Genomic DNA, 24747 nt, shown 5'->3' on the forward strand with positions numbered 1-24747 from the left:
GCAACAAAGTGGAGCAACAAGCTGTGTGTTTGTGTGTGTGTGCTAAATCCTGAGCGATTCACCACCACTGTGTGAAAAATAGCTGCAGGCTGCTGCTCTGAAATGTGTCACTGTGTTCTTTGTGTTGTGAATATAAACCTCTGGGGGACTGATGAAAACCTTTTTTTTCCGTTTACATGCAGTCTAACGCTCAGGGCACAGTGCCCTACCTGGGAATCTTCCTCACAGACCTCACCATGCTGGACACGGCGGTTAAAGACAGGTTGGATGTAAGTTGATCTCCTCTCTGTCGAGTAGAGACCCAGTCACATGTGACGTTTTTGACGATACTCAGTGACCTGACATCCTGTCGCTCCTTTTGCAGAATGGCTACATCAACTTTGACAAAAGGAGAAGGGTGAGTGTTGCGATGGGAATCAGTCGGAGACATAAAAGCTTAAAAGATTATTGGATGATCTATTTTCAGGCTTGAAGATGTGACACATTGTCCATTTAGAAGATGCTTTTCACAAATGAACAAATGGTACTCCACTTTGGGACATAGGTTGTGAATCATAATGAGAGGGAAAGCAATGAAAGGAGGTTGCAAGAAAGAGCTGAAGTTACACAATCTCTGTGGGAGGAAGTGATGAAGTGCAAGGCGTTCTGAGGAAAGCTGAAGAAATGGCGCATTGATTGTACGTCTACGGAAGCCGAGAGCGGTCATTTTCCCCCAATGGTTTTTTTTTTTTTTTTTTTTTTTTTTTTTTTTAGTGGTTGCCTCGAGATAACGATTTAATTTAAAGGGGTGCTATGATGGTATTTGGAGTTATCTGAGCTTTCTACTGTGTTACAGTGTCTAATCCTCATCAGACATGTGGACGGCACTGTTTTTTACCACCTAAACGCATGTTTGAGTTTGAGTTTGAGTTCCAGCACTCTCTCCGTTCGGTTTCCATGACGACGAAAAATGCGGCCTTTTCAGAGAGTTATTTCCACTTGGAAATCCTTGTGACGTCCCGGGGGATAAGGTTCAGTGATTGGTTACCTTCTACTGGTTAACAAGGGCATGTACAAATACATCAGGCGGGTGGAAAACGTGGGATAAAGTTATTTCCAACGATGGCTGGTGAGTTTACCAAAGAGAGACATCCTGCTGCATTCGTTGCTGTGGGTTGCTGTTTTCCACTTCGTTTTCAGGCTCTGATTCAGGTTCCAACATGTAGGGCTGTATGCTATGTGTTGACATTGTATTTTGTTTTTTTATTGAGTTCATATTAGCCTAATCCTTCTGTTTATGAGACGTTACAATGACGGCGAAAGCAGGTGCGGTGCGCGCTCCCGATGTAGTGCAGTGGCGGGAGGCGGGGCTTAATGCGGAAGAGTCTCAATCCACTCGTTTGGTCCGAAGGCTGATCTGACAGCCTACGGAGAGGGTCGGTCTGAAGTAAATAAAGCAATTTGTGACAATAACTCCATCAATCCCAGCTCTTCTGGGCTCAGAAATAAGAATAAATTAGCCTGAAATGCACATAATAGTTCCACTTTAAGGAACTTAATTTAACTACATTTAACAAAGAGCATTTTCTTATGGTCATGGGATGAATGTCCCGTTATCACGTCATAATCAACTTTGTTTTCTCGAGATAATGAGATACTCATCTTGTTATCACGGCAAAACAAAGTTGATCAACGAGATAATTATCCAGTGATCTCAAAAATATACCACTTGTTCAAAAGATTTAATCTGGGTCCAAATTATCTGGATTTGGAAATCCAGTTTTTTTTATATCCAGGATCTGGTAATCCGTTTTACTATCATGCTGGTTTTTGCAAACAGCACTGGATTGGATCACCTGAATCTGGATTACCAGGAATGAAAACAAGTGAGCTACCAGCTGCATAAAGGACAACAGGCAGAAGAGCCAGTATGGAGTCACTTCAAGTGTTTTTCATTTGGGGATAAAGGACAAAAATCATAAACATTCACTTCTATTTACCATTTTATGACCTCATCGGAGTTACAACAAAAAAAAAAAAATCCATATTCTGTGAACATTTAAAACAAATAAAAAATAAACAAATAAAAAGGCTCAATAAAAGGATCAATATTCCTCTGTTAATTACGCACCTGAGCCCCATGTTGAGGAAGCAGACGTACCTTTGGCGTTCTGTCAGAATGAGGGACTCACTGGACGTGTAGCAACAGAGGGCGTTGTTATAAATTATTTTTGACATGTTCTTCTCTGAACATGCAGTGATGAATGAATTTTTTATTTATTTATTTAAATTTGTTTAGGGCTTTATTTCATATCCACAACATCCTGTTATGTTTTATTGTAGCTTTACTGTGCTGGAAGGCTGCGTAGGTAGCCTGCACTCCCTCATCTACTTTAACAGTAACTGTTAAACTAGTCAAGTGAAAAATGTAAATATAAACATATGCACTGAATAAATAAAATAAATCTATTATTTGACCAAATTTAAAGTTTTACCGCATTTATTTTTTCTAAAAATCCACTTTAACATCCAACAACCCTGCTGGGATCAGGATGATCCTGTTTTCTAGAATCCAAGTTATTCAGATTTTACTGAAATGTTTTGAACAACAGAAGATGATGGTTTGAATCCAGATTAAAGTTAGGACTGGATTGCATCCAATCTGATTTCAGCTTCTTTCTTTCCCTTTTGAAAAACCCATTTTCATGATTTGATCCAATCAATTAACTGATCAGATTTCATTTGAACAACTTGCATGTGGTGATGTAGTTCTTTGTTTACAGGAATTTGAGGTTTTAGCTCAAATCCGGCTCCTACAGTCTTCCTGCAAAAACTGTGTTTTCATCGCTGACGAGGCCTTTTTGCAGTGGTATCACAGCGTACCCACACTAACAGAGGAGCAGAGGTACATTTCCATCGCTCTAAAAGGAGAATGTGAAATCTTTTAGATATTACATACTCAGTTTCAATGACTTGTGTCAAACTGCAGTTACAGATTGTCCAATGAAATTGAAGCTCCCGGTGAACCAAGCCCTCGAGGCCTTACTCCAACAGTCATTATCACACAGTGCCCAGAGTAAGTTGTACAGAGTTCACACACACACAAGCATGTTCATCACAAAAAGCTCTTCCACATAAGCCAGAAAACAGGACAAAAATAGTTGGATTGCTTTGGACTAGTGGTACATCCAACCAGCAGCAACATTAAAATCACAATGTCGACTGAATCACCTTGTTTATGGTAAATAAACCACAAGCCACATCCAGCCATTCACACACACTCACAAAGCACTTGTTAGTAGCCATATAGACAAGTCTATGAAGAAAACATGGCTTGGATGCATTACCAGACCTCTTGGGTCAGTATTCTGCAATTTTTAGTTGTTTTCCTGCTGCAACACACCTGACTGGATCAAGGGGTTGGTGCAGAAGTTGACAACAAGCTGTTGGAGAACCATTTCATTTGCATCCAGCATGTGGCAGCAGGTCCTGTTATGGACTGGCGACCAGTCCAGAGTTGACCCTGCCTCTCACCTGATGATTGCTGGGATAGACTCCAGCATCCCTGCAACCCTGAATTGGACTAAGCGCCATAGAAAATGGGTTAATGAATGAATGAATGTTGCAGCAAGAAGCATCTAAAAGCTGAAGGATACTGGACCAAGAGGTGTGGAGTTGCAGACTCCCGATCTCTCCAATGAAAAGACTGGTTTCTGAGTCAGGATCCAGCTAATAAAAAGGTGGCCGTGTCCACATGTTGTTGTTGGTTAGCATGCTAGATGCTATCTGCTGCTAAAGAGATGATGAGCTGAATCAGCAGCTAATCCAGCTGCTTTTGCCTTGCTAATTACCCATGTAGTGAATATATCAGGTAGCCAGGCTACACATGCTAATGTCCTGCTAAGGGAGTGTCTGCTAGGTTGCTAGCCTGGGTGTGCAAGTCACCACTAGGGACATGCTTATGCCCCCTCTAAGGGCAAAAGAAGAATTAGTAGATGGTTTAGAGTAGATGCACTGCCTTTACATATGTTTTTACACACACACGTCAAGCTGTCGTCTGTAGAAGCCAAATATTAAGGCACTGGGCTTCCAGTCAGCAGTTTTCTGCTCTCCCTTCTGCTTTACAACAACTGCTTTTACATCCTGGAATTTACGTAGATGTAATTTTGACATCCTTGTTAAAAGAGTTTTGGACATCTGACACCCCTTGTGTGTGTGGCATTACATTTCTAAAATAATTCAGAAATGGCTCATAAAATACAGCAAACACCTTCCAATCAAGGATCAATAAGGTCCCATCCTGCAAATCCTTGTATCCCTTTCACCCAGCGGTCCTGCTGCTGGTGTCCTGGTCTCAGACCATAAGTCCATTTTAATGCAAAGATTGGTTCAAAGGAAGGCTGTAACAAGAGCAGGTGGTGTTATTGATGAGGGCCATTGGTGTATACTTATCAATGTAGTAGTCAAGAAGCTATGTAAAAACCATTTAAGATATTATGTTATCAAAAGCAATAAAGTTCTAATCAACATGTGGTTTTGCTTATTTCCATTAATTAAGCTCCAGTTTATGCTGCTTTTTATGTCTCCACATGATCATACACAGAATATTTTATATTTCTGTTCTGCTGACTGTTCAAAGGAAGCAACTAAAAGTAACTGTCTTTATTTCTCACCAACTAGACTGAACCGTTCTCATGTACTTATTTCTTTGTTTGCGTCTCATGTGAGTGTGTTTGTTATTTTTTGGTGCGTTTACAGCCTGAGTACCTCCCGCAGCAGCCTGGCTGGTGATAACGACAGCCTCTTTGACTTTCAGTCACCAGTAAACAACTTTCTCTCCAAACTCACAAAGGTAAATCACAAATGCTTCTCATTTCCCATCAGTCAAGTTTGCATTTATACGAGCTCATTACACAGATTCTGCACTCAGGATCTGCTGGGTTTTTTCCCCCAAGGATCTGTTTTCAATTCAGGATGACTTTTCTTCCTATTTCAGCACATGAGATCTCCATCTGTGTCCTGTCTGGATGTCGACACGTCCCCTCCAGCGCCTCCAGACTCCACCCCTTCCACACTGACTCCATCCACTCCGACAAAATCACACCGCCGATCAGCCTCTTGTGGCAACAACCCTGCTGGCAACATCCCGGGGTCGGGACCCGACATGCGGATCATCAGGATACGGATGGACCTGCAGGATGGAAACCTCTACCGAAGCATTTTGGTAAAGAACCCAAACTGTTTTGTTTCTAATTCACAGCAGCAGTGAGCATCCAGTGCTGCACTTACAGCTGTTCCTCCTCTCTGCACAGACCGCATAATGATAGTCATCAGAATCAGATCCTCAGGATACAGCAGAGTTGGTATATTATTAGTGCAAATCAAGCTGCCTCATTGTCATTGTTATTCTCCTTTTTCCCTTCAGGTTACAAGCAATGACAAGACTCCCACTGTGATCAGCTCTGCCTTAGAGAAACACAATCAGGATCCCAAACAAGCATCCAGATATGAGCTGATCCAACTGCTGCCTGAAGGAAAAGGTGCAAACATCTTTGAGAAACTGTGCTAATTTGTTCTTTTTTGGCCTTATTGTGTACTAATTATGGTTCTTTATTGTTATTCAATAAATTGAGTGTCAAAATATACCCGTTTTGAATATTTTCTAGCATAAAAATTTATGCATTTGGTCTAAAAGCTTATTAAAATTGCACGTATCAAAGGTGGGCTGCATTAGACACCAAGTGGACAGTCCAATCCAGTCTTAAGTATGTTGATATAAATTTGAGCCATTCAGGTTAAAATTGCATGAAAAAAGAAGGTAACTGAGCCGAGACATAGAAATCCATTTGCCTTCTGTTAAAGTATTTTTAATGCCTGGTAATGAAGCTGACCATGGCGATCTAGACGGTTGCGATAGTGTCGGCTACAGGGCTCCTTGCAGAGCAACTATAACCCAGCAGGAGCTGTTTAAGGTGTTTAATTTGCCTTCAAAATCCCCCATCTTCATATCTTTAATGCTGGAGGCTGATTGCAGAGATGACAGAAAACAATAAAAACTAGATTTTGAGTGTCATCTGAAAAAAATCTCATCCGTTGGACGTTCAAGATGTTTATGTAATATGTTTATTGTCGTTACTGCACAGCTGATAAAATGTCTTTTTTCTTCTCTTGACGCAGAACTGGTCATTCCCGCTACAGGAAACGTTTTCTACGCCATGACCTCATCTAGTGTTGACTTCCTGTTGAGAAGGAAAGGCGGGAACACCCCGCTTGGCTCCCAGCCAATCAGCACAGAAACCAGCGCCACTTTTCCTCGAATCAAGGCCAAGGGGAGGAGACTGGTCCGGACTTTATTTTGACTTGAACCTCAGAATCGTAGGGCAGGCTCTCATGCATAGTACACGTGGCCTTTTTCTGCGCAGCACAAGTGTAAACATGCCTTCCTTTCCCGCTCCAACCAAGTCTGTTCTGCCAAAACACCTGGATCAAGTCGGCTTGTGTTCTTAATCGACTCCACTGGACAGACATTTCCCACCTCCAGCTGCTGTGTTCACCAGACCATCTGCTGCAGAGGAACAGTGTCAGTTCTCTCAGTTTTCAAACAGTACGCTTAAAAAAATTCACACCTACAGGAAGAGCAATGGAGGCCTTTAACTGAGTTCTTCTGGTGCTGGCTCTCAAATCGCAGACAGGTAGCACTTCTTAGAGCTCTAAACGTAACTGTTGCATAAGTGTAGCAAAACACTGGAGCATGCTGATTAGAAACAAACAAGTTTTGTATATATTTATATATTTTATATTGTCTGTAAAACAGTGTTGAGTCTACACTGGCAACCAGATCTAAATCCATGTCTGGCAACTGATTCGTCAAGGGAAAAGAATCCATCAAAGACCTTCAAGATTTGACACAGTTCAGCATGTCCGGACAATGTGAATCATTTAAGCGCTTAGTCAAGCAGATATGCATTTCAACATGAACACAAAGCTGCGTTAATCAATGTCGTACATTTTAATTAAATATTTTTTCCCCCTTTTATGAACTGCTGGAAAATTGTGACCAACTCTGCAGCTCGGCTGAGCGTTTCAGGCTGTTTTAGCACCTGGTTTTGGTGTTACAGGCTGAAAGTATGCAGTCCCTGCAGAACAACCAGAGCAATACTCAGCAGGTCATCTAGTAGCCAAACTCACTGCCAAGCAGTCAACAGAGGCTATAGTTGTCCATTAGTTGTCAGCATTACAAGAAAATCATGTGATGTCATTGGAAAAGTTACTGTAATCAGGTTACACCCAAAAAAAAAAACATCTTGACTCATGACAACAGATTGACAAATGCATAAATGCAGAAAATATGAGGAAGAACTGTTGCTCAACTTTCTGAGCTTACAGATTCCACAATTTTACACAAACTACTGACAGATATAGTGACATGGGTGAACTAGATTGATGCAATTTATAAAAAGCCAACTAGACTCCAGCCTCAGAGACATGGATACGTGTTCCCTACATTAGATTTGTATCAATCATTAAGTAAAAGTGAGGCTGTTCAGCATCCCCTGTTTTAAAAAAGGTATTAAATGGAAAACCCCATCTTTACAATGCTACTTTTGGTTTGTGTTGAAGGTTGGGGTTGTGTATTAACTTGTCATTAGAACTTTTAAAGTTTCATTATTTTTTAACAATTTACCATGTTGTAAACTGATGAGGCTAAACGTTAAAAGCCTATTTCATAAAGTTTCCCCTAAAATTTTCTTACAACTTCACTCACAGAATATCCCACATAGCAGACATTGGGCCGAATCCGGGCTACTTTTGATACTGGCAAAGTGTTGTGTGGGCCAGAAGTAAACCAGATGTCATTTAACAGCCTGGCTTGGAGTACTTTGTTTAATTTGTTTATTTATTAGGGTTCCCTTTAGTCATCACTCCATTAGAGAAGCAATGGCTGTTCTTCTTGGTGTCACAGACAACAAACTATGCATAAAAACAAGTAAACAACAACAACCTAAAATTCTTTTACATTTTTATCAAACACCTAAAACCCATGTCTTAGATAAAAGATGAAAACTTCTGGCCCTCATGGCATATGGTAGTCGTGGCTGAGTTTTGGCCACCACACTTACCAAATGGCGTAAATCAAGGCTAAACCTGGGCCAAACATTTTTTGCTATCTAGGATGCTTTTCACGGCAGATTCTTAACAGCATGGAAATAAAAAAGGCAAATGAAAAGGCAACTACTAACAATCTAGTCCACAGTTGTCCATGCAATGTGCCTAACAGAAAATAAGAAGAGTCAAATCAGTGGCTAATCCAGTTGACTTTGCCATGCTAGTAACCAAAGCAATACATTTTGGGTTGCTAGCTAGCTGAGGGACGGTCTACTTCATTTAGCTGCTAGCTTAGACGTGCAGCTAACAAGGTGAGACATGTTAATGGACAGCTGTACTATGCTAAGGTACAGATCCTAGTTAAGGATAAATACGAACTGGTAGATGCCTTTATCAGCCAAACTGAAACTCATTTAGCTGCATAGTCACCAGCTTCAGATTCTCATTGTCCAGAGCAGTAGCTAACTGAGCAGAGACTAAGCTTACAGCTCTGCCGACTGTTTTCCATTTTCTGTCCAACATATTTACCAACTAAAGTCCTGTTCAGAGTTGCATGAGGTAGGAACTTATCCCAGTCACTATAACCAGGCCAATACAGGGAAAAATAAGACAACTATGTTAACTCACACAAGGACAAGGAAATCATTCCAATTTCAGTCCCCAACTACAATGAGGGGACAGCACTGACCACACTATGCAGCCATAACAGCTATTTAAAAGCCTAAATCCTGTTCCTTTTTCTACACATAGAAAAGCCAGATAATTTTCTTTACAGCAGCTGAAGACCTAAATAACACTCAAATAAATGTGATATTGACTTCACAAAGTTGACATCCATTTTTGCTGTATTTTGCTTTAGCTGTATCTTTATGTAGACAACTGTGTGCCCAATAACCAACATAGAAAGTCACTTGTTTAGGAGTTCCCTTGTCATAGAGTGAACAAATATTGATTATTGCAGCTTTAAAACAACTTCATGCACTTTAAAAAGCGAGTGGCTTTGCTTCAGCTCATTACTATATTACCAAAACCATGAGGAAAATAACGGAGGGAAAAAAAATAATTTAAAAAGAAAAGCACCATCATTTTTAGGTTTAAGGGTTTCTAGGTCTGAACTTTTCAACAGAGAATAAGCTAAACTTCATTTTCCAGCAGCTCAACAGGATGCATCTTTACTGTTGTGAGCAGCTAACTTGTTCAGCCCCAGTTTTGTGTTTTAAACAAACATGTCAACTTAAGTGTGTGATCTGCTTTTAGTCCAGTGACCTCTGGTTGATGCACTTCCTGCTCAGCACTAATGAAGCCTCTCAGTTGGCCGAGGTTTGGGCATTGTAGCGCCAGGGAGAGGATTCAGAGTAATGATCAATGTTGTGTGCAAACATAAAGCTGTGCTACCAGCTGGTTTTAGTGCCTTTCTGTACCGGTGTTCACCTTCCTCATGATTGCATTAGAATGTATTCAGAACACACGGAGGCGTTGCAACCGCCTCCAATGTTGTGTAGTTTCACATCAAATCTATTTTATGCACTACATACAGGAAGTCCTATTTTTGTGGTAATAAATTTACTTTTATATGAACTCTGTTGCTTTTGGATGACGTGCTGTAACAAAGTCCACATTCAAGAGTTTTTCCATGCTTAGTTTTTCATAAAAAAGTCTAATAAAGTTGTTTTTGTCAATGAAACCTGACATTTCAAAGCAAAGTCAATATATTTGACATAAGCAACTGCTAATACATCTCTGTAGTAGTCATTTTATTCACATTCAAGACAACCAGCATCTTTGTCTGCAAGCAAAATCAAGGTCAGAGTGTATGCATGTGGAAAAATGATGCAAGCAAAAACACAAAGCACATAAAAGTGTGTGAAAAGGACATGAGTGGTCAGACAGTTTTGCAAACCCATTTATTAACACAAACATTCAAGTATTAAAAGGTTCCTCGCACCTGAATGTTGTCAGTCTGTATTTTATCATCTGTGAAACGCGTCTATGAACCGAACGTCCTTGAGAGCAAATAATCCCTGTTCATATGAGTGAAATGCCGATAAAATCTGTTTCCCCTTGAATTGGTAAGGCTCGACACTCCCTGAGAGCACCCCCCCTCCTCCCCATAACAGCTAATGTTGACTGGGGCAGATTTACTGATGCAGCACTCATCCAGTCCGTAGCCAAGTCTCCCAGTAGCTGGAAAGACACTTGAACCAACACTTTCATGTTTAAGTGGCACTTTGGGGGTTTTTGTGCTTTTCAAACTGAACACCATATTTTTTACAACTCCCACCACCCCTCAGCTTCCTGTCGCATACAGCTACTCATCCTCCTCCTCCACCGTTCTGGGTGCATTAATATGAAGAATGAAATTGGTTTGGCAACTGTCAGAACCAAACCAAACATGCAAATTAACTATTTGGTTTTTGGCTTACAGAGCAACAAAGCAGTTTCCTAATTGGGTCCTTAATGGAAGTGAAGTGCTCCTTATTTTCTGCATTTCACAGATTTGTTTTTTTTTTTGTTTGTTTTTTTTTAAATTGTGCTGGGTTTGGCCACGATATGCTAAAATCCCAAATAAATGCGGTTTAGTCACAGCTAGTATTAAAAAAAAACATGGAGGAAGCTGATTGTCAGTGTAACAATTGAAGAAATGAAGTTTTCTTGTAAACAAAGTAAAGATTTGATGATACAACTTTTTTTTTTCAGTATGAGAACTTACATTTGAGTTCTTGTCAGTACCAAGAACCAGCATGAGTAATCATGAATCCCATTACCGTTCACTGGTAGGACCAGAATACCAGAGGCCACATCTGAGTGGTTAATTGTGTGAAATGTCACATGCAGCCATCATCTCCATGTAAGAACTGAAAACACAGAATATTCACTATCAGAGAGGATAAAATGGACTTTGGTAGATTATTTACATGCACATAGTATCAAACCGATACCAGACACTGGTATTGGTATTGGTGCATCCCTAAAATGAGGGATCACACACATACACTCACATTTTCATGAGGCTAAGCAAATCTGATCTGTGTTTCCTTCCTTATGAAACATTAAAAAGCCTCCATGTGGTCCAGCAGCTAGCAGCTCTCGCATTAATCTTTGCAGAATTTCCAGGGTAGTTTTCCTGCTTGTTGATTAATGGAATAAAATCAAATGTTTAGCAGGAAAGAAAGTCACCTGTATGCAAATGTGCACAGATAAGTGGAGAGAAATGGGGACAAATGCATGTAATTATGCCTTTGCAGGATTTCTGTTACATAATCACCAGAAAAGGAGTGAATCTTTTTTTTTTTTTTTTTCAATTCTGCAAATCCCCTTAAATTATGGCTTTAATGATGAGGATTTGATATTAATGAGGCAGCAGGACATCAGAAGTATGTAAATCATGCTGGTAATGTGCTGGTGTGTTTATAAGCATGTAATCAGGCTTCTTCAGTGCATCAACACTTGATAGTTCCTCCTCCACACGCCTCACACTGCAGCGCTGCCGTCCGGTAAGCCTTCCACACCACCGCATCCTGCAGACACACCGTGCCTCCGCCACGCTTCTCCTCAGCCTCGTTGCGGTTGATATCGCCCACGCACACCCAGCCTCCTCCCTTCCCTTGCCCTGCGGCGGCGGGGCTGACTGCCCACTTGGAGTGGTCCTGGGTGGCTTTGAAGGTGAACGTCTGTCCCGGGTTGATGAGCTTGATGTCCAGGACCTTCCAGCCCAGCGAGCAGTTAGAGGGGAGGATCCCTGTGGAGCGGACCCAGAACTGAACCAGGAGGTCTGAGCGGAGGGCGGGGGCCACCCATGAATGATAGAGGTCTGATGAAGCAGAAGAAAGATGGTGTTTAATGGCCAGTTTAAATATAACACTGTGCTTTCAAATCGCTGGCTGGAAGGGTCACACAGAGGGTAAGAAAAGAGACCGAAGCTTGGCAAGCTCACATCAGACTATTTATGGCTGCAAAGTCAGGAACGACGAGCACATTAAAACTTGAAACTACTTTCATGTCTGTGAAGTTGTACCATTGTGAAATGAGGCTCCTTTGGCAAAGCTGATGAAGTCGCTCCCGTCCTTTGAGGTCAGAGTCACGCTGCGATTGGATACCGGTCTGACATGTGGGAAGATCTGACTGGACGGACGTTTTTTCCCACAGACGGCGGCCAATGCTGGCACCAGGGACGTCAAGGACTCCGGGACGTCGCAGTCATACACATTAGGCTGATTGATCTGCAGCTGCTCTCCTGTGGTGCGAAACAAATCAAATTTAAGGCAAACACGGCAGTCCAGAGGCCGAATGGCGTATACAGTAAATGAACAGAACTGTGCTGGTGACATTGATCCCAGTAAATCACGGAACTGAGATGAGACGTACAGCATAAACACTTTGCTGTTAGTGCAGTAGGGAAAGAAAATTCATTCACCTTCTTGGTAGTTTGCATTCCCTCCTTTGCCTTCAACCTTTCCAAAGTGATTTCTGGCGGGAGGAAAGTTGCTCTTTCTGTATTTTCTAAATAAATTCCCTTCCTGTTCTATTTCTCTAATGTATAAATATATGCTAATATTGCCGTCTCTAACTTATTTCTCCTTTTTTCCCGCAGGTCTTCCTGAATAAGTGCAGTTGTACATGTTGCTCTGTCTTTCCTGTCCTCTCCACCCCAACCAGTCGAGGCAGATGGCTGCCCTCCCTGAGCCGGGTTCTGCCGGAGGTTTTCTTCCTGTTAAAGGGGAGTTTTTTTCCTTCCCACTGTCGCCGCGTGCAGCTCAGGATGGGGGATTGGATCGAAGTCATGACTCGATGCAATCAGTTGGTTTCTATTATAGGATATGTATGAATTGGCTTGAAATGATGTGTATGTAAAGTGTCCTGTGACAACATTGTTGTGAAGTGGTGCTGTACAAATAAAGCTGAATTGAATTGAATTGATTGTTGATGAAACGACCAACGACAACATCCGCTGTCGTCTGTTTAGATTTGAGAATGTAATAAATATGCCTGGAATGAAGTAAAATCCACATGAGGAGGTACTCTGCTGTCTGTAGGTCAAACAGTACTAATACGCTTCGTCACCGTCAGGGTTGCTTCCCTGCTTTGTGGAGATGATGGGGTTCATCATCATCAACATCTTCAGCACGCAGCAGAGCGGTTTGCAGCCAAGTGGGAGGCGGTCGGGGGGAACGCCAGCAGAGCCAGCAGCTCTGAGTCTGGCGCTGTGGTTCCTAACTGGAAAACGGCGGAGCGCAGAAGAGTTTAAATATCTCCACATCTTCACAAGCGATGAGACAAGAGCTGGACAGACAGACGGGAGACATTCATGGTGGCACCACTCGGGGTTGCACTTGGGGTTGCAGAAAGAGCTGAGCTGAAATGTTTTCATTTACTGGTTTACCACAACTTTGGTCGTTTTGGGCATGACGAAAAGAATAAGATAAATGGTTACAGATATGGTTTAATTTCGTTCTTGGGGACACAAAGTATTTCTAGTTTAACTGAAATGTTGGAAGTGACTGCAGTGAGCTGGACTGGGTTCAGCCGTGGATGGAGGGAGAAGCTCCCGCATGCAGAGGATGCTTGGCATGGAGCTGCTCCTGTGCACTTCTGCCATCTGTTTAGCAAACTAGCAGGAGGTTTTCCAGGCACTTCTCTCTGTGACGAGACACCAGGCAGACCAAGGACCCGCTGCAGGGATTATACATCCCTCCTGTTCTAGAGGTGCCTTGGGATCCCCAGGAGGAGCTGGAGTGAGGGAGGTCTGGATCTCATGGATGGATAGTACAACTACATCATAACAGAACAACCACAGCACCTCCATGCAGCATTTAATCCTGAACTTCAATGATCTTTTTTATATTCTTTAACGTAACAGAAAAAGCTGTGGAAAGCTTAGAAGAGGCCATAAACACAAAGCTGTTTGTCATTTTCCTCCCTGAACGCCGCCTGCCTCTGCTCGTCGAAACATGCATCCAGTCGTTCAGGAGTCTCTCCTTTGGAGATCCTCTGAGCTTTTCTGCTGTTGGTAATGTGAGTAAAACTGTCCCAACATTCAGGCTGCCACCAGGTCAAACAGAATCCTCACACCCCTTTGTGTCGCATCATTTGGAGCTCAGAATCTGACTTAGCTAAAAATCCCTTGACTTACATCCAAAAACCTGAATCAGCCTGAGATGCTGAGACTCTCACTCAACACAGGCGATGTTAGTGGAGCCACAACAGGTAGGAAGCTTTCATCCTCAAACCGAAGCCGGGAATTAACATCCTGACTCGTGCTTCGCTGTTTGAGCAGTTACTGAAAGCTGTGACCAGCCTCTGCTGTTTGACCCAACAACCTGTCCACCACATCTCAGCTGGAGAGACGAGGATCTGAAAAAGCAAATCCCCGCTGCTGTGTGAAGGCTCGCATCGCTATGGTTACACACCTCAGTCTAATCACATTAGCCCAGCCTCTGCCATAGCAACCGTGCCAGCTGCTGCGTCCGCCGGGAAGCTGCAGAGGCAGACGAGTGACACCGAGACGCCACCTGTTTACCCTCATTATATTCCTGTTGCCTGACTGGATTATTAATGACTCTTGTGATGACAGGACAATTATTTCTCCTCAACATGAGACAAACCCATCAGCTTGTGATGGTAAACATCTACTTTCAATTGGATCTTATTTTTCTCTAATTCTTTCCAGCCATTCAAAGGCTGAAATGACTTTTCCAACAATAAAGACAGAGAGGAGGAATATGACACTAAGCTCTCTGAAGCGTGTTTAGTCTGAACGGTTTAATCACACAGAAAATGAACCATCAGTGTCTGAAAAGTGCCGTTTAAAAGCCTTCCTTTACTGTTAATACTCTGCATGGATCCAGCCTTACCGATGCTCTGGAAGCGCTCCAGTGGGTAGGTGACGCAGATGAAGTTCTGGCCGTTATTCACACCACTGCTTGGGTAAGAAAACCGCCCCGCCTGTCGCACAGGGGGGAAGTGAGGGGTGCTGTGGACCAACCAGAAGCCCTGAGTTTTGTCCAGCAGCACGACGCCTGAGGTGCAGAAACATGAAACAGATAAACGTCTCATCCAGTTAAAAAACCAGCATGTAGCTTCTTTTTTTTGAGTTAACAGGTTAAATAAATGAGACTATTCCACAATTTTACACCATAATGTGTCTATAAAGTTACTTAAAGACCTTTAGTGTGCCCCCCTCTGCTTCCACTGATGTCCCATCTGCCCCTAAACTCAGGTGGTCTCTGGTCGTTGTAAAGGATGAACGCCACATCAGAAGTCTGCAAAAAGCACAATGTTTTCTTCAGAAAACAGACTTCAAACTCAACATTTACAGATGAACAGCCGAACGCTTTTTAAGAAGCATCTTGAGGAGGAAATGCTTTTTCTGGCGTGATCATTCGCTTTCGTTTTGCAACAGTGTGAAGAAGCCAAGAGAGAAGAAATGCAAATGCATGTTTTCACTTCTGGTTCACTTGCAACGTTCGGCTGTCACAGAAAAGATGTGGCTTCAAAAAAAGAAATGCTGAGCACCAAACTCAGCACGTGTCAGGACAGGAGAAGTCTTATGACTGTAGACAAAAAGCAGAAGCAGGCAAAAATACATTTAAATAGAATTTAGATGTCGACTGCAGGTGTTTCACGGGCAGAAAAACTGAATTTTAAAACCTCGCCGCTGTGGCGAGTACGAAAACAAACACTCAAAATATCTTGAATTAAATAATAAATGATTAAAGGAAGCAGGTAAACATTTATGGCACCAACGTGTTTCACAGTAAGAAAAGAAGTGAGTGAAGCTTGTTTGGTGCAGGAGGCAGTAGAGGATCATTATCAGCACATCAGAGCATGAGCGAATGCATCTGAAGCTAAAAATACGTTTTAAAAAATCTATTTTTCAGCAGGAAAATAACCTGAAAAACAAAATAAAAACAAGTTCTACTAAACTGGTGAACGACCCTGAAAACAAGAAAAACGACTCCATGCAGTGAAAAAGTACCCAAGCAGACAGTAGAGGGTTTCTAAAGCGCCACGAGACCAGACGTTGTGCAACCAAACACGAGTCAGGAAACAATAAATGTGTTCAAATACACTGAAAATGGATGGATAGAAAAAAAAAATACATTTTTACATGTAAACTTTGTGAAGAAAATGTATTCTTAGGGAGCTAAATTTGTATGATCCATTTTAAATACATCTGGCTTTAATCTAAAAACTAAATTCATCCCTTTTTATTGTGCTGCTGGAAAGAGCACACCTTTCCCTGTGAGTACAGCTGTCCGACGGTCCGGCCCAGAGCTCCCACAGAGTCGTTCACACTGGTTTTCCCCTCCGTCCATCCTGCACTCCCTTTCTCCAGCAGCAGGTACATCTCACCCTGAGAGGAAGATTTCAGGTGATCCTCTTTTGGCAGCTTGTACATATAGAACCTAACAAACAGCGAGATGGGAGGGAGGATGGAAATGTGAGAAAAAGAGAAAACACTGCAGCATTTTAACGATGAAAAACTGCCTCTGCTGTCCAGGACTCGCAGCACATAACTAGGTTAGAAGATCCTAAAAGGACATGTACCAATCAACAGCATCTCCTTGGTCGTTGTAGCAGCTGATTGGAGAGGTGTCGCCCCCCAGTGGCAGGCAGGCAACCAGCAGGGACACAAACAGAAGCATCTGAGAGCAAAAACAACAACTTTAGCCAGATATTCCATCTCATCACCGCATGCGCTCAGAAATGAGAGAATACGTTCATTTATTTGAAAATGTGTCTATTTCTGTGTTAACAACCAATAAAACCAGCAGTACAGAAACATTTTCCTCCAAGTGAAGCAAAAATCTGATAATTAAACATTTCCTAATACTGAACTATCAGCAGTAAAATACCACCGAACAAAGATATTTCCCAGGAGAAACTGTTCTTATCTGGCTGGATTGTGATTATTCAAACCTTAATAAATAGTTGCAACTGTTACTAAATTATCTAACTGCATATATAACACATAAACTTTGCATATGAAGTAAGAAAAGTTATATTTGACTGGCTATTTCTCCAGTTAAATTATGATATTATTGATGTTGGAAGCCTGATTAGTCACCGTGACAACAAGACGTAACTTGTAAGATCAACTTCTGTAGAATGACAGTAAAATGTACAGGATGCCACCCCTACCAAAAAAAAACCAAACAAATAAAAGACCAAATCCCCTGGATTGAAAGACTGCACTGGGGGAAAAAAAACAAATAATAGCTATTTTTAAAATTAATTCGTTTTACAGTGTCGTGGATTTCAGTGGTGTGTGGATGATCCATGCAAATGCCACTCCTCATGCTGGTCACCAGTCTGGTCCCATTTAGCTGTGGGCTGGCACCTCTTTCCTCAGCCATGACCGACTGAAAATCGTGGCTCCATCCAGGAGGATGGAGTTAAATCTCAGATTCTGGAAATCCAGAACTTCTTAACCAGATATCGTATCGGGGCGGCTGTCGCTCAGGAGGGAGAGCAGTCGTCTGCCAACCTGGTGTGACTCCAGGCTTCCCCTGACATGCCCAAGTGTCCTTGTGCAAGACACTGAACCCCACGTTGCCGCCCAATGGGCCTGTCGGGGTTTGGATATTTAGGACAGATAGAGCAAAAGCCCTTAGAAAATAAAAGCAAAATGTGTGTGTGTGTGTGTGTGTGTGTGTGTGTGTGAATGTGACATGTCTTATAAAAACACTTCGAGTGGTCAAGATGTCTAGAAAAGTGTTATATAACTAAAGCTCTTTTATCATAATGTTTCTTATTGTTAATGTCTTCCATGTCTATAATAATAATAATAATAATAATAATAATAATAATAATCATCTAATTAAGCACCTTCTTGCTTTCATTTTTATTTTCTCATTAAACTTCTTTTCTCATCTCTAAATAAATGAACACCAACAGGAGAAGACTGCAGGAGACTTGTGTGCTCTTTTGGGAGTATTATGTGCACATTCAGTTAGAAGTATGATCCTCACAGGTTTTACCTGGTTGTAAATGTGACTAATCAGGTTTCCAAAAATATAAGACCCCAGTTTGTATAACTTATGGGTGTGTGTGTGTGAGTGTGCAGCCACTGATATTTGGGAAAATGAATTACACAAAACGTTTTTTATTGCTATAAAATGTCAAATGAATCCAAACATTGTTCGTAACAAAAAGCAGAAAGTCAACTTACAGCAGTAAGTGAAGAGAAATGACCATTCCCAGCAAACGTCCAGTCCATTTCCACAATCACAGCCACTAATATTCTCCTGTTATGATCAGCGTACGCTACTGGCGGATAAAATGTTACTTACACCTCAAACTGGCTGTTTCTCCACATTTCTAACCTCAGTGTACCACTGGTTTGTCTTCAAGATGAACTTCTTTCTTATGTTGTCCTCAAAGGTTCTGTTTCTCCGACATCCTTGTTTTGGTCTGGGCTGAAAAGGTTGGGATGCAACAATGACGTCAGTGAACTGTGGGAACGAGTAAATAAAAGGTCAATAAAAGTGTCAACGGTAAAAGGGCTTGTTTAACAAAGGAAAAAGTACATTTAAAGTGTAAGAAGTAGTTGTATATGATTAAGACACGCTAAAACGCATTTTAAAAGCGCGCCATTACTTCCGGGTTGGTCCTGACCTTCTCTAAAACGCCCATGATTGTCACGTGATCAGCAACCTCTTTTATTTTCACACAAATCTTCGTTTAATAAAATGTCTTACTGGAAAGAAATCAGAACCACTTCTCATTTCTTTGTATTTTGTTTCCAAACAGTCCGACTTTGTTAAAATAGTTTAAAGTGCTCTTGAGCAACAGTTCACTGGGTTCTTGGAAGGACTCTTAAAGTCTCCTTTCTGTTTGCACATTGGTTGCTAATTCACACATGTTTAGTCTTGCTCCTGGCCATTTTCAGAGGAATGGATTGTGTTTGTTGAAACCACATAGCAATGACCTATGACTCATTCAGGCATAAAATCCGCTTCCAACTCAATGGCTGAACCTGCCTTATGACACATTACCAATGAAATAAGCAAAATTATCCATTTGCAATTAAATCTTTCACAGTTATCACAAAAATACATAATTTGTTTTCATTTCTTCTGTTAAATTTATGAAAATACCAGTTTAACAATCAGAAAATAGTATTTTTGGAACAACAAGCTGATTTCACAGAACAGCTAAAAGTGGCATAGCTCTGCAATACCAGTGTAGAAAAAACAAGACGTGTGAAGAATATTTCTAACCAATCTAAAATTGATGACCTTTATAAATAGGAACAAATCAAGCAAAAGCCCAACATAGGTTCCGGAAAGATGGATCCTCAGTTGATTCATCTATCTATTCCAATCAAAAGCAAACAGAGGAAAAGACCAAGATTTACCAAAAAGGGCAAGAAGTGGACAGAAAATCAGTGGCAACAGGTCTGACAGCATGACGATCCTCCCCAGAGCCCACCACAACATTAGTGAACCTGTGGGAGCATCTTGTCAGAGAAAGGAGCTAACGTCCACAGAGCTAACAAAGAAGTTTCTGTAAGATGCTTTAGGTTGTATTAACATGCTAACTTTTCCAACTCATTAGAATAGCCAGAACTTACCACTGTATTTCAATTTATGTTTGCATACCAATAAACCTCAGCATATATTTCTGTTTTCCTGACAATAATGAAAGAAATGATAGTCCTGTGTGACTTTATGCTCTCTTTGCAGTGACAACTCTGACAGATAAAATCTTTCTAACATGCAGGCCGAACTAAAGATTGATAGCATTTCATATTTTAGAGGGATTAACTAATAAAACAATAGATGTAAACTCCTGCTGAACTGGTATCTGCTGCTGACAAGTGGTTAATAATCAGCCTGATGAGGAACGGTAATGCAGCACGCTGAGCCAATATGCGAAAACCTTTCTTGCACACGTCCTTTTTAAAAGTGGAACACAGGCAGATAGTCTGCTGAAGTTTCTTCCTGTTTGACTCTTTCACAACTTTGCTGAAATCGGTTGGGTTTTTTTTCTCTCATACGTTTTCATCTGTTTCCCCTGCCAGCTGCACTGGTGTCGCTCAGAGCTGCTATCACATTAAACATGCATGATTCTGTTTGAGGAAGTGACACAGCATCCTCTTGCTACCTCTAACCTTCATTGCAGGCTGGCCAGGACTTCCTCAGAGAGGTTTCCTCTGAGCTGAGTGGACAAAACACACTGCAGAGGAGGTCACAGGTTTCAAGGAGGTCCCCTTATTGGGCTGTTGACACAATATGGCCTTGATTATTGCCTGCAGAGCTGTTTTAAGTATATTTAGCCTTAAACACGGATGCATTAAATCATGGTTTGTGTTAAGTGAAAACCATGGTCTATTTAGCAGTAAATACTGTGAGTTATTATTATCCAACATAAAGAAGTTTTCACTTGTGTTTGCCTGAATAAATTCCTTTATAAGTCAAGTATGAAGTATAAACTGACTTCACAGATATTTAAATAAGAGTTTAACTATTGTAAATATACTTTACTGATTACATAAACGAGAAAGATTCTTTCAGTGGAAACTAAGATTCAGGAAGTTTGTGATAATACCAAACAGAAGGTCATTCATTCTGTTAAAAATTAACATCTTTATCTTTGCCTCATTTGTTCCCGAAACGGAACATCACAAGCTCCTCCATTCCTGCGTGAAAGGTTTGACTCATGTGCAGAGATGTTTTATGCCGAAACAAGAGTCAGTGTGTATCTTGCAAAAGGGATGATTGTTAATGATGAACACAGTAAGTTTAACAAACTCTAGTGATGACAAAGTACTGCAACACCAATGTGCAATACTGCAAAAACCCATAAAAAATATGACGTTACCATTAGTGGATGTGCTAAACATCACTTTTTCCTGATTAAATTTAGAAGTTATGCACAAACAGAAGAAAGTAAATGGTACAAACATAGTTTTGGTTTATTCTAAAGAAGAATTATCACACACACACTCAAGCGCTCCACAACCTTAGAGGTATCATCATCTCTTCATCACCAAATCTGGTGCGTTTGATGGCTGTATCTACTTTACAAATAAGTAAAACAACAGAGAATAGCACACTGCCTTCTCCGCATGCAAGGCGTGTGCACGCAGCAAGCATCAGGCAGCTCATTACAAATATTTAATTCAATTTTCCAACATATCTACTGATGCAGATTAGCGAAGGAAAAAAAACATAATATTACCTAAAAGTAAACATTTTATTAGGAGCATCTCTAAAGTTGTATGAAAAACTTAGCGTTTTTGCTGCAACTTTAACACTGATACTCAGCAGGGAAGAAGATTCCCAAAGCAGAGCATCGTCAGGATGAGAGGAAAAATAACAATACAGAAGCCCTCTTACAAAGAGAAACCAAAGCAAAACAGCTGCAATAATCTCTTATTTCCCATCTCAGGTTTGCAGCAGGCACGGCAGTTCAGTCCTCTGCTCGTCCATGCGCCCCCCTTGAACTCTCAGCAGCAGAGAGAAGAAGTCTTCATCGTCCATGGGACCCGGAGCTCTGCTGCGCTGGTCCTCCAACCTGCCCTGAGCCTGAAGTCAGAAGCAAAAACCAGAGTTTTCCACCATCCTGCACGAGTTTCTCATCAGAAAACTCCAGACAAAAGACGTTCAGACGGCTTACTTGTGTTGTGAGGATCATGTCATACAGATCGTCTTTACAGACGGCAGGCGGTGCAGGTTTTTTCACAAAAGACAGCTGTTTTAAACTTCCTCTGAAGCTTCTGGACTTTGCTTTTGGTGGTGAAGACCTTTCCAGTTGTGCTCTCTGGTCATCTAGACGGCGAGCTTGTGCAGTGGCCACCAGGTCAAAGAACTCCTCTTTCTGCAGCGAAGTCATAGAAGAGAAGACAACTGGAAAGCAAACAAAAAGAGGAGACTTCAACTGGTCAGCGCTCAGAGGACGGATATGGAAACTGCTGAGAATGCGGCGTTTCATCAGATTTGTGATGTTTCACCCTGCTTAACATGAGTCATTGTCATGTCGTGGAAAACACACGCAACAACAGCTGAACGGCCCTTCACCTCTGTGAGCTGGTTTGGTGGTGTTAGGCTCAGAATGGCACCTCCTCCGGATCCCCCCCTCCATGCTGAAGGAGCAGCGCTGGTCATTCAGACGTCTCCCCTCCTGAAGGGTACAGAGCAGCTCGTACAGCGCCTCCGGGAAGTCAGGAGTTAACCGGTGAGCCTGAGGAAACGCAGGTAGGAGGCAGAGAAAGAATGGGGGAGAGAAGAAAGAGGTTTCTGAGTGATGACACAGCTTGTTGGTTGGCACAGCACAAGAAAAACCACAACAAGAAAAGATTATTCTACTCCTACGTCTTCCCACACGCCTTCTAATAGAATAAAACCTGCAGTTTTTCCCCACCACGAGGCTGTTTTTGTACATCATGTGGTTAGTTGGTAAAGTCAAGACCTTTACAAATAATCCCTTTGTTCAACGTGTGAACTTCTTCCAGTCTCCACAACGTGCCTGTCAGAGCTGATGAATTCACCCACCTTTTTGGGGTCCTCTTCTTGTTTCTCTTCCCTTCCAGACTGTTGGTTCTCAGAAGAATTTAACCTCTGTGTGTCCACTTGATGCTCTTTTTCTGTAACACCGTCCTCCTCTGTGCTACTGGCGTTTTCTCCAGCCGTTGCTGCAGGCGCCTGCCCTTCACCTTCAGCATTATCTCTGTTTTGTCCATCATTCGTGTTTTCATTACCAGGCTCTGGTTCAGACTGGCCCTCCTCCGTCTCTGCCTGCTGTTTTTCCTGTAAACACATTTTACTCGCTGCTGCTTCTCGATTTGAGTCCTCTGAATGTTCCTCTTCCGTTCTGAGAGCAGATTCTTCGCCACAGCTTGGTACGGCGACGTCCGAGCTGCCTGCGGCCTCTCCTTCTCCCATATCCTCAGTTATGTCTCCGTCCTCTGTGATGACAAGGGGCTCCTGCAGCTCCACTTCAGCCATTTCAACTTGGATTGTTTGTGGAGTCTGCGTCTTGTGGAATGTCTCTGTCAAGGCCTGGTGAAAAGATACACCAAAAGAAAACTCAGAAACAAAAAAAAAAAAACGTCAGGCTTTCCACTGGTTCTACTTCTAGCAGTCTGAGAGACAAGTGTTAACAGACAGACGGACCGAGGAGCTGTGTTTTTCTCTCCTGGAGAATTATGACAAACCCGTTCAGCAGGTTCTGGCATTGTTGCTACAGATGTTTAGGCAGAAAAATCCACACAGATTTCCAAGAGTTATGTGATGTGATAGGACAAAGTTTCAAAAGACATTTGTCCAAACAGATCTTACCCCCCACCCAACCAAAAAAAAACAACAAAAACTTTACTACCACATATCAAATGTATTCTACATAAATTCAGCCTTACCTTTATCTTTTTGGACTTTATCTCCTCATCACATCATCTCTTGAAGTCTCCACAGACTGAGCACAGCATTTTTCAGCTCACCGCTTGTCGAGTCGATATCGATACAGATGTAAAAATAAAAAAAAACTTGTGAAAAGTTTTACATACCGACGTGACAAGCTCTCACACTCTCTGAGTATGCCTTGCTACCTTCTTTCTCTCATCTCCTCTCTTCCTGTTCCTCTTGTTACAGCCCACCCCTATTTACTTAGCCCACATTGCCTTGTCAGAGTATTAGGAAATATAGCTGTAAAAAGCAGAAGGGAGCCGTGCCATGGCTTCGGTCTGCCGAGGTGTGCCCCTGAACGAGGACTCCTCCGTTCTGAGGTTAATTCAGAGCTGGATGAGCAGCAGCTGCTGTGACTTTTAAAGTATTTGAATATGTCAGCTGCAACATGTTGAAACAGGCGTGCAGTTCTGATGGGGCTGTGGTTTTGGCACACATCCTGTTGACTTTCTGCTAAAACAAGAAGTTGACAATTGAGAGAAGTGGTGTGAGGGAGATGATCATTTCACAAAAAGAGAAATCATCTTTATTCTGAGCCTTGTAAGCAGGTTTAATACTGCAGTTTAACAATAAAGAACAAGATCTTTAAGTTATTTGCTTTGATCTCATTTCTTTGCCATGCAGTGACACACTTCCAGTCATATCCAAACACACTCATTTCTGCTTTTTCAATGTTTACTATGAGACGATACAAGTTATGTTTAAGGCTAAACAAAATGTTCTTCCAGAAAATTACTTTAAGCTTCAGCAGACTAAATATAACTTTAGAGACAGTTGTTAATTTATTGTTCCAAAATCTAGGACAGGGGTGAAACAGAGATGCTTATCCTTTCGAGGGGTTCAACTGTGGAATAAACTCAGTAATGAGGTAAAAAAAAAAAAAAAAAAAAAGGTAATTCTTTATTTCTGCTTAAAAAGATGATTTATCAGTTTATTTTTGAGAGATATGCAACTTTATAAATAAAATTTCTTTATAAAAGTCACACATTGTATGTAATGCATCTGCTTTTGTTATTTGTATAATTTAAGGTAACTCTACTTGTAAGTGTATATTATTAGCAAGGCCGGATTACCCAATGGACATTATGGGCACAGGGGCCCACGCCCACTTTGGCCCCATGTGGGGCATACACCAGCAGTTTGGACATTAAATAAAATGTACATAAAAGCCAGATAGTTACACCACAGTGTCTAGTGTATTGCTATTTGTACCACTGGCTGAGAAATGTTAGAAATGTCCTTTTCCCAGTGTATC

At 41.6% G+C, this 24747-nt stretch overlaps 3 protein-coding genes across 3 annotated transcripts in view; 1 reads left to right on the forward strand and 2 right to left on the reverse strand.

The window, feature by feature from the left end:
• rgl2 (ral guanine nucleotide dissociation stimulator-like 2) overlaps window positions 1–6338 on the forward strand; it is a gene marked incomplete at its 3' end in the record, with an annotated part of 41272 nt that extends 34934 nt beyond the window's left edge. The window contains exons 13-20 of the mRNA XM_079240821.1: window positions 183–269; window positions 365–397; window positions 2763–2884; window positions 2969–3055; window positions 4738–4831; window positions 4976–5203; window positions 5405–5519; window positions 6157–6338. Coding sequence (XP_079096947.1) covers window positions 183–269; window positions 365–397; window positions 2763–2884; window positions 2969–3055; window positions 4738–4831; window positions 4976–5203; window positions 5405–5519; window positions 6157–6338 — 948 coding nt within the window. The remainder of the gene's footprint in view (window positions 1–182; window positions 270–364; window positions 398–2762; window positions 2885–2968; window positions 3056–4737; window positions 4832–4975; window positions 5204–5404; window positions 5520–6156) is intronic.
• A 5159-nt stretch (window positions 6339–11497) lies between these two features.
• dnase2 (deoxyribonuclease II, lysosomal) lies at window positions 11498–18475 on the reverse strand. The gene is made up of 7 exons (XM_079240819.1): window positions 18257–18475; window positions 16633–16730; window positions 16319–16490; window positions 15248–15344; window positions 14937–15101; window positions 12101–12319; window positions 11498–11896 (listed from the first exon to the last, which is right to left on the reverse strand). The coding sequence occupies exons 1-7, from the start codon at window positions 18302–18304 to the stop codon at window positions 11526–11528; spliced, it is 1170 nt and encodes a 389-aa protein (XP_079096945.1). The 5' UTR covers window positions 18305–18475; the 3' UTR covers window positions 11498–11525.
• Window positions 18476–21135: 2660 nt separating this feature from the next.
• gpsm3 (G protein signaling modulator 3) lies at window positions 21136–23541 on the reverse strand. The gene is made up of 5 exons (XM_079240408.1): window positions 23447–23541; window positions 22584–23090; window positions 22110–22272; window positions 21709–21938; window positions 21136–21617 (listed from the first exon to the last, which is right to left on the reverse strand). The coding sequence occupies exons 2-5, from the start codon at window positions 23034–23036 to the stop codon at window positions 21477–21479; spliced, it is 987 nt and encodes a 328-aa protein (XP_079096534.1). The 5' UTR covers window positions 23037–23090; window positions 23447–23541; the 3' UTR covers window positions 21136–21476.
• Window positions 23542–24747: the final 1206 nt, after the last annotated feature.

Source organism: Telmatherina bonti (assembly GCF_933228915.1).
Source record: "Telmatherina bonti genome assembly, chromosome: 5".
NCBI lineage: Eukaryota > Metazoa > Chordata > Actinopteri > Atheriniformes > Telmatherinidae > Telmatherina > Telmatherina bonti.